The sequence below is a fragment of the Xenia sp. Carnegie-2017 genome, unplaced genomic scaffold (genome assembly GCF_021976095.1).
Source record: "Xenia sp. Carnegie-2017 unplaced genomic scaffold, XeniaSp_v1 HiC_scaffold_23, whole genome shotgun sequence".
NCBI classification, from domain to species: domain Eukaryota; kingdom Metazoa; phylum Cnidaria; class Anthozoa; order Malacalcyonacea; family Xeniidae; genus Xenia; species Xenia sp. Carnegie-2017.
In genome coordinates, this window is record NW_025813486.1 from 10,319,255 (window position 1) to 10,329,563 (window position 10,309).

General features: G+C 34.7%; 1 protein-coding gene across 2 annotated transcripts; it reads left to right on the forward strand.

The window, feature by feature from the left end:
* Positions 1-4,967: 4,967 nt before the first annotated feature.
* Positions 4,968-9,895, forward strand: LOC124448328. Of its 2 annotated transcripts, XM_046999337.1 has the most exons (7): positions 4,968-5,162; positions 5,627-5,686; positions 5,880-6,187; positions 6,283-6,437; positions 6,988-7,162; positions 8,510-8,764; positions 9,236-9,895. In XM_046999337.1, exons 1-5 carry the CDS (start codon positions 5,087-5,089, stop codon positions 7,043-7,045), a joined length of 657 nt encoding a protein of 218 aa, XP_046855293.1. In that variant the 5' UTR covers positions 4,968-5,086; the 3' UTR covers positions 7,046-7,162; positions 8,510-8,764; positions 9,236-9,895. The 2 variants fall into 2 exon arrangements, with proteins under 2 accessions (XP_046855293.1, XP_046855294.1); XM_046999338.1 differs by having other exon boundaries at positions 5,880-6,445; positions 6,994-7,162.
* Positions 9,896-10,309: the final 414 nt, after the last annotated feature.

Consider the following 10,309-nt stretch of genomic DNA (forward strand, 5'->3'; position numbering starts at 1 on the left):
TTACCCTTTAGTGACTAAAGGGTAATATTTACTCTCAACATGCTGGATAAAATACCCTCAACATGTTGGATGAAAGTTCATGCGGCCCTCTGGCTGTAAAGTTTGGAGACCCCTGCTTTAGTCAATTACCCATCTGAAGGTAGTAAATACTTCCCTAAAAAAAGATAACTTTTACCCCCTAAAATTTACAGTGTAATGTCAATGTGCATTCAACAGAATATCGAATTTTAGCATATGAATCACATGCACTGGTGAAGCTATGAAATATTTGCCACGTGCAAAGCGCCTTCGTTCACGAATTAAACATAGTAAATTAGTCATCGAAACAGAATCATCAGCAATGAGCATTAGAACACATAGTCATAGAGCACATACGGACAATATAATTACGTTAGAACACCACACAATTTCTTTTAGCTTGTGCGCCCTGATTCAAAGGGTTAGGTACTTAGTTATTTGACTGAAGAGTGCAAATTTTTGCAATCTCGGACATTTTGTTAAGTTTCATGTTCATAATAAATATTGAGCTACGCTCGTTCATCTATTTCATTGTTTAGGCCTTACATTTTCCGTATATTTTTGTGAGGGCTACTAACATGTACGCTCTGCGTACTTACTTTTTATTCATGACATGATGCACAGAATCATTGCTACCGCAACGACCGAGCTTAAGCAAGGGGGTAAGGTAGTTGTCTAAGACTAGGTTTACACCTTTCCGTATCTTAAACTGCGCAAAAAAGTAACAGAATCGTGGGTTTCGTTTATACTGCACCGGAGCGGAATTGTTCGAAAACATCACTTTTGTTGAAGCGACACGACCACACTTTCTAAACGTTGTCGCCAGGTCGGACAAAAACGGAGCGCTACGCATTGTCATGTAAACAGCTAACCATTAATATTTCGCTACACTTTGGATACCAGTTCTCTTTAATTTCTTCCCGTGTTGTGGCGCTTATTTGAAAATGGTGATCATTTTATATTTTGGAAAGCTTTTAACAACTGATTCCGTTGTAATTCTTACAAATCAATGTTTTTCCTGACCTATGGCTAGAGATATAAACATCTAGCAATGTGCAAATAAGAAATGGCACCATCTTTCACAAACAACTAACGAATTTGACAGCAGGAGACATGTGTAAACACTCACCAAACTGTAGTGGAATATAAGCAGATCAGTGTAAACGCTGTCATATTCTGCCGTCACAAATTTAAATGCTAGAGTAGTATATTCAATATGAAAACACAGAGTACAAACGGCATAAAAACATTTTGTATATATAAGGGCTTCATGCCTTTTGTATAGTCTGCGTTTTTATATCGAATACTAGTTTTATATTCAAATGACGAATTAAACTTATTCCATCATTCCAGCGTATAATTAGTATATTTTGGCTTAAATCCCAGTTCCACTCCATTGGTTGCCTTGGTTTTAATATCATAATTTCATCTTGGAAAGCGACCAGCATGTTTATATGAAAAAATTTATCCCGCCTACCTATAATCTGAGATCACGTCTACTTGTAGGAGTAATCTGAGATCACGTCTACTTGTAGGAGTAATCTGAGATCACGTAATCTGAGATCACGTCTACTTGTAGGAGTAGGAGACGAGATCATTCTTCACATTCTATATAAACTCGAGCTTACAAAAGCATAAAAATATTTGTCAAAAGTGCCAGCATTAACGAAAAGGTAGTTTCCCATGGAAACTTTGCACTAAAAACTGTCATATTTATGATATGAAAAACATGGCAACCAACGAAGTAGAACCGGGATTTAAGCCAAAATAAACCAAATTATACACAGGAAATTTGAATACAAGAGTAGTATTCAAAATAAAAACAAAGACTATAAACGGCATAAAAATCCCATATAATACTGAAGCAGTTTATATAATCTGTGTTTTTATATTGAATACTAGCTCTATATTCAAATAATGAATTAAACTTATGCCATCATTCCAGCGTATAATTAGTATGTTTTGGCTTAAATCCCGGTTCCACTCTGTTGGTTGCCTTGTTTTTAATATCATAATTTCATCTTGGAAAGCGCGCCAGCAAGATTATATGAAAAAATTTCATCCCGCCTGCCTATAATCATCTCTTGCTGAGATCACGTCTACTTGTAGGAGTAGGAGACGAGATCATTCTTCACATTCTATATAAACTCGAGCTTACAAAAGCATAAAATATTTGTCAACAGTGCCAGCATTAACGAAAAGGTAGTTTCCATGGACACTTTGCACTAAAACTGTCATATTTATGATATGAAAAACATGGCAACCAACGGAGTAGAACCGGGATTTAAGCCAAAATATACCAATTATACACTGGAAAGTTGAATACAATAGCAGTATATTCAATATGAAAACACGGAGTACAAACGGCATAAAAACGTATTGTATATATATGGGCTTATGCCGTTTGTATAGTCTGTGTTTCTATATCGAATACTAGTTTTATATTCAAATGATTGCAACACGATCTACTTGTCGGATGCGAGATCATAGATAGGAGGGATAAAAATTTTCCATATGAACTTGCTGGCCCGCTTTCCGAGATGAAATTATGATATTAAACACATGGCAACCAACGGAGAAGAACCGGATTTAAGCCAAAATAAACCAAATTATACACAGGAAATTTGAATACAAGAGTAGTATTCAATATAAAAACAAAGATCATAAACGGCATAAAATCCATGTAATACTGAAGCAGTTTATATAATCTGTGTTTTTATAATGAATACTAGTTTTATATTCAAATAATGAATTAAACTTATGCCATCATTCCAGCGTATAATTAGTATATTTTGGCTTAAATCCGGTTCCAATATCATAATTTCATCTTTGAAAGCCGGCCAGCAAGATTTTATGAAAAAATTTCATCCCGTCTACCTATAATCATCTCTTGCTGAGATCAAGTCTACTTGTAGGAGTAGGAGACGAGATCATATGTAGATCATAGTATAACTAGGGATCCAAGGATATAGTGAAGTTTCCTGGATAAAATGTTCCTAAACATTAAAATAAAATTAGTTTCAAGAATGCTTAGTATCGAACCTTGGCGTTTCAAAAAATGCTAAACTGAAATTCATTTCGAGAAGTGCTTATCAAAGGCTAAGCAGTTTGTTTTTTGACGAATAGCTACAACTTGCTCCGAGATTGCGTAAATAAACGTTAATTCGTATGCACACTTACGTAGCGGATACAATCATACATTCGGAGTAGAACCTGGATTTAAGCCAAAATAAACCAATTATACACAGAAGATTTGAATAGAAGAGTAGTATTCAATATAAAAACAAAGACTATAAACGGCATAAAAATCCCATATAATACTGAAAATTCCGGGCTATGATGTGCCATGTTGATTTTTGATTAGTGACAATTGGGAAAATGTTGTTTTGCTACATTGTCGTAGTAGGTGGGATTAAATTTCTCGTATGATCATATTTGGCTCGCTCAGTGGGATGTCTCGATAATCGGGCTCATACGAACAGGCCCTAATATAAGAATCAAATGTATTAATTTAGTATACACTCGCTCTTACAGAAACCACGGGGTGCATCAAAAAAATTCTAATTTAAAATTTGGGGTTCAATAACGCTGCATTTATTTGAAAAAGTCTTTGGTTTTTACACCTTGGTTAAGTCCATTTATTTACCTTTTAAATGACATGTTGTGCGAGTCACTGCAAACTAAATGCAAATTTAAACTTCTTATTGTATGCTTAACAAACGCGACGGTTCCAATTAAACATGGCAGAAAGCACGCACATTTGTTGAGAAAATGTTTTTGAAACCAGTAGCTTACAAGAAACACGGAGTCAGTTCAAACAAAGATATCCGGAAGGACAAACTTTTGCCCTCAGTATCATCTGGTAGATTATTACAACTTACAACAAGACGTGTTTAGTTTTGATAGAATCGACATTTAAGGGAGACAGAAGCCCAATATAGGTTGTTCTTTATCACCATGTAAAAATTATATGCTTCACTCAAGTATGCTGTAGACAATATAGTCAAACAAAGTTGGATTCAAGTTTTTTTTGATACGCACTGTATATTAAATATTAAACTGACCATGCGAGTTGTAATTTGCGAAAGACCTAAATCATGTTATTCTTACACTAAAGCAATCATAATATAGTAAGTAAAATACTTCCACTCCTCCTCTTTGCAAACGAGATAAGTCTGCTCGAAAGCAGAGAGCCTTAGGCTACAAGTCCCGGGCTTGTGACCGATGTAGCCTCGTTAAAAGGTGAAATGACACTTTCTTCGAACTTCTATTGCTTCTAATCTTCTGGCTTCCCTCGACTTTTTGAAACCACTATCACCAGTCGAGACTAAGCGATCTTATGTGATTGGATGGTGTGCTTAATGATCAATTTATTTAAGAATATATATGCTACATTTTTTTGTGTAAACGTGTCGTTGTCAATACACAATTAATATTGGGCGCCCTTTTTCCATGTGCCAAACCTTAAAGGTACTCAAAGACCTTTTATCTCCGCAGCGCAATCTTGCATGAGATGAAACTTCTAAGTTAACGTGGTCCAAGCAATAATTTACGGATTGCATAGCAATTAAACAAGACCTTACTAGCCAACACACCGATCAAAATGTCCAATTGGATGTAGGGTAGTTTAAGTTTGTTTATTTCGCCTAAATTTTATTCACTCACTCTGTTAGCGAATGAGAAACTTTCTCACATAATTTTGTGAGTTATCTGATAAGTGTAGTCGTGTTAACAAACAATAAACGAACACACACACACATACACAAAAATCTATCGAAAATGACAAAACAAACTTAATTTTGAATCTGATTTGTTGATAGACAGTTAAAAGAGTTAATTATACACCTGTAGGTCGCTAGTCGGTGAACCTCATCGAGACTTTATACAGATACTTCAAAATCATGCAGCAAGTCAAGATGAAAAGCACTGAGCTGAAACGGTAACACGTACATAAAGTACATGTAAAGACTAGAAATAGGTCGTTGTAAATCACTGTTGGTAGATAACAGAGATCTAAGGAACTGCATTAGAGATCATATTAAAAACACGAAGTTGAACTATCAAAAAGATGTATACATTGGGATTTTTGTTCGCACTCTATTTCTGCAACGTCATTTCATACAAAGTGAACTTGGACTCTGAAGGTATAGAATTTTATACTTATTAAGCGAAATTGAATGCTGCATAAGAGGCATAGCACAATTTTAGCAAAAGATTTCGCCTTCATCTGCGTCACAGTGCTGTTTATATTATCATTTACCAATGCATGCAGTGTGTCAAATACGTGAAGAATAAAGTATATTTTTTACTGCGGCTGACATTTGTTTTTGAGTTCAATCTAATATAAAGTTGACCGTTAATTTTCATGTGTTATGCACACAACTTTCAGTACGTACAAAAATTCGTTAAATAATATAAGACAGGTAACAGCTAAAAACTATACGGGTTTTTTCTATAGTATCTAGACATGTTTCAGGGTCGCTGCAAATGAGTTGCAGTTGAGGTAGAGGGCTGGATTTCTAATTTTGCCACAAATATAAGAAATTCGGCCTTGCTTCATTATTTATAAGTCACCAGGTTATTTAACTTGTTGTATCTATGTATTTAGAGTATAAAGAATGGCGTCGTGGAGTTCCTTCACCGGCACTAACAAAAGCAACTAGTACTGGTAAGGAAAAGCTATATGAAATGTGTTTGTGTTGCAATCTTTTTATCGATTTATTGTAGATGGCAAAGAAAAAAAATCAAAAGTGATCATTCTACTCTCTGTGTATACAACAGATAAAATTAATTACTGTTTGTTTAAAACTACTTTACTAATTCCTTCATGGTTAAAACATGGTTTTCTTTCTTCAATTTAGGCAAATGTATAAAAGACTTGGTTATTCTCGTCGATGCATCACGGTCCATAGGTGGACCAACTTTTAATTTAAAAGTCAAAGCATTTTTGAGGAATTTGATTTCCAATCCTCAGCTTAATGTCGGTCCTGATGGAACCCGAATTGCTTTTGTTATATTCAGGGACAAAGATTACACAGAATATCTTCTAAAGTTCGATGCTAGAACACAAAAAGAATACAAAACTTTTATAAACAAAGAATTGATTTATAGTGATGCTTTTGGCGGTCAAACATATACGGGAAAGGCTCTAGGGATTGTGGACAAAGATGTAATCTTTTTTGTAGTCCTATTACCGTATAACTAGTAAGTTTTGTATGGTTAAATTGACAGAATCGAATAACATATATACTTTCTTTTAACAAGATCTTTAAAACGAACAGTCCTGACAACATCCGACCAAAGATTGATGACGTTGTCTTGTTGCTAACGGATGGTCAACCCAATGGAGGGCATGCAGTTACCAGTGATAAAGAAGAAAATTTGAATTCCGAAATGGTCGATGCCCGAAATCATTCAAAGTAAGGAATGATGTATTACGCTGACCGCTTGCTTTTGCTTTAAATTTTAAGAGAAAGCATTCTATGGCTAAATTATGAAAACGACCTACATTTTCATGGTGCGTTACAATAATATATAGCTCATAGTTTTATATAGATTTGTATTGTACGAAATGCTTATAATGCGCTAAAAGTGAAACGAGTCTTACTCTTTTGTTCGCTGTTCGCTGTAGTTTTAAAACCGTTCTTTTATGACTGTCAGAAATTGCTTTTTAGCACTTCTTTGGCCGCCATACATTCTCAATCTTACGTCATAGCGAGAACATGCCATACACTCCAAATATGGCAATAAAAATTCCCATAAGCCTTGTGATTTCCCGACTCGTTACATTGTCAGATTGAGAAAATTCTATTTAACGTATCTCTTTAAAAAAAGGGTTCAAAATTTAGCTTCGTAAGCATTTTGAATTTCCCGTCATCAGTCATTCACCAGTTTTTCTACGGTAAAATATTCACATTAGTATATTCCATAACTGTATGAAATAAAGCTATTTACATGCAATAATTTCAGGTCCTTAAAAGAAAAATGTTCTCATTGTTGGTGTTGCTTTTGGCCAGAAAAATTGTGAAATTCCTGCCAGAAATTGAAAGATTGTCAACTTCTAAAAAGACAACATTTGACAGCGACATTGATAGTCTGGACAAGATACGGGACCAAATTGTTAGCGCTTCCTGTAATAAACCAGGCAAGTCGTACTTAAAATTTTCCTCAAAAAAGTCGTTTATAACTGATGATCTCTTGCCGTTAGTAAACACATTAATCAGTTTTACAGTAAATTCATTGGCTGTCCATTGGGAAATATAGACATTTTCAATAATGTGAGAGAGGGGGAGGCGTGTAATTTTTACAGTGCAAACATAATAACTAAATACTGAATAATCATAGATAAACTGGACACACATTTCGGTCATTTATTCGTGACTTTTCTTCAGTATTCTAACAGATATAGGGAAATTTTATGAGAGCGCATTTAGAGTTCTTACGTCGAAGACATTCTTAAATTGCAGTCTAAAAACAATCTTGGCTATTAAACCTAATGTTTTGGTCACTCATGCTTGCAGTATATATAGCAGAGGGCGAGCTTCTTGATGCAGTCAGACGTTTTTTACGCGCACTCAAAGTAACTTGTGAAACTAGACTGGTATCTAGAACAATATTTCAGCTATTTAGGAAAGGTTTTAAGCAAAATAGAAATAATCTCTCAAGTTTATTTTTGTACTAGCATTTATGAACGTCATCCAGTTTTCTATAGTGTAAAAAACGGCTATTTATTATGCAAATTGTAGATCAGAACTTCAGAATTTTTAACCCCAACCCTGGTCCCCAACTTGAAACTCGTCTCCCTGTTTCCTCTTAAATTATCGTGTGCTCAGTTAAAGCCAAAATTTTATTCTTTTTCTTGATATGATGGCATCCAAGGGAGTGCAATATTTTTTCGTAAAATTTTGATTTTATTAAGCCCTTAATAACCAAGCGCAAGAACTTTAAGGAGAAATATGTTTTGTACGGGTTAACTTTCACTTTTCTTGTTTCCGTCCATAAAAAATAAATCGTTTCAAATTGCATCGTCTGGATAGTTGTTTTCTGACTGTTTTTCCTTCGTCTCTCATTCGTAAATGGCTTTTTGTTTCGTTTTTCCTTCGTTCTGTTGCTTGCATTACAAATTTTGTTTGTGTTTCACTTTAAAATTGTTCGTTTTAGACCGAGTTCCATTACGGAAAATAATGGACCGGCAAAAATGTTTCTGAACCAATCAAAACGCGCCATTTTGCTGGAAGTGACGCTTGCCATATAATAATATTAAATAAAATCATTCTTTTAATATGTCGTGTAAAGTTGATAACTATTTTACAATTAACTCCCATTACATAGATTATTCAACATTCAGTAACAAACGGGTGAATTAATACTTTAATTAATTTAAACAGCATTATCATTATTTGATAATAACAGCTTAACTGACAATTTTGCAATATCGAACATTTACCGTTTCCTAATATCAGATGTTAATTTAAATGAACATTTTCCTCAGTTTCAAGAGCTCTGTGTAGCTGCTCATCGATTCAATCGAGCACTATGTACATTGTACCACCGGTAACATCTGTTGACGTGAGCTGGCCAACACCAACATTTCAATGTGGAAACAACAAAATTCCCGAGCATACAACAACAATTAATCCGAATATCGTCGCCCCGCACAGTTTCTCTGTTGGTCATCATCCTATTGAATATACTTACACATTTAGTGGTGGATCTCTTAAATGTTACGTGAACATCACAGTTAAATGTAAGTATTGTCTTAAGCTCAAAGAATATTTTCTTTTTCAGTAGTTCATTGATTTTATTTCTACCTACACTGTTATACGTTATCTGAAAGCTTTTAGTTAGTATAAGGAATGTTCTAATTCTCTATTGTTCATTTATCACTATCTACTATATGCCACACGCTTTCTAAGTTTACGTTCTAGATATAGAGCAATAAGTAATGTTCTCATTCTCTGTTGGTTGTCCATTACTAACTACATTGATGTTGACACACGTTATCTTTTTCTTATGTATTTTATGCAGTTAGTGCAAAGACTGTTCTTGTCCTGTGTTGCTCATTTATCACATTGATACACGTTGTCTTATTTTTCATATATTTTTTGCAGTTAATGACGTTTTAATTCCCTGTTGCTTATTCATCACTACTTACATAGCCGCACGTTTTCGTAGTGTATTTAGTGTTGGTAGAAATTTTTCTTGCTCTCTCTCACAGCATGTAAATGCCCAAATACGGCACTAATAAACAAGGACCTTGAACCAGGAAAAACCACAGCAACAGTTGAATGGAAAAACCCGAGCCGAACTGTCCACATACACTGATAAGCGTATCACCATCAGAAGCAAAGTCAGGCAAAATGAATTTTGGGTTTGGGGAACATGACATCACCTATAATTACCGCATCAAAAATTCACCGACAGCTTGTTCCCTTCTCAAATGCAAATTGAAGATCAAGGTTGGCGGAAAAGTGTGCGGTGAAGTTGGTATGTCTTCTGCGCAAGTCTGTTGTTGTGGTAAGGCTTATGACAGTAAACAAAACCACGAGTGTTGTGGATACCGGTACTATAATAAAAGCAACAAAAAATGTGTGGGTTCCTATACCTTGATAGATTTATCACGACCCAAATTATCTTAAAAACAATGGTTGAAGCAAACTTAAACAGTAGTTTTAATTTAGTTTTTTTTAATTGCATGAGATATATATTATCAAACACATTGAGAAGATTTGTTGATTTCATACCAAGTAGAAGTATGTACTATGTAGTAATTTTGTGTACATTTTAGTTAGCAGATATCTTTATTATTGGTAATCATACTATCAAATGTAGGTAATTGAGCTATTTTTTTCAAGATAATAAAAAGACGGATTTCGAAGTTTTTGTTTACTCTTGAAATATCATTTTAACAACAGAGTCAGTGTGACCATATGTTCGTTAGCAAGTTTAAATAACCTTTGCTTAAATTTTACTAAATTTGCAAAAATTTTACTAGATTCTGACTTTTTGCACTTTACCCCACCTGATCCATGTACCATGCAATGACGTCATCTCTAAGGCCCCGTTTACAGGAGCCCGGGTTGATATTTAACTTGGGTCAGACTGCGATAGATTGTTATTTTTTCACGAATTCGAGCTAGAACTGATTTTTAAAACCGGATCAGAAATTCTCAGCTCGGGTTGGCTCAAAAAAAGCCATAGACAAGCCAACCACTCGGGTTTACATGAAGAAATGAGCTAAATTCAATGCTTTAAAGCCTTGCTAACCAGGGTCAACCTGGGTCTTGAGAAG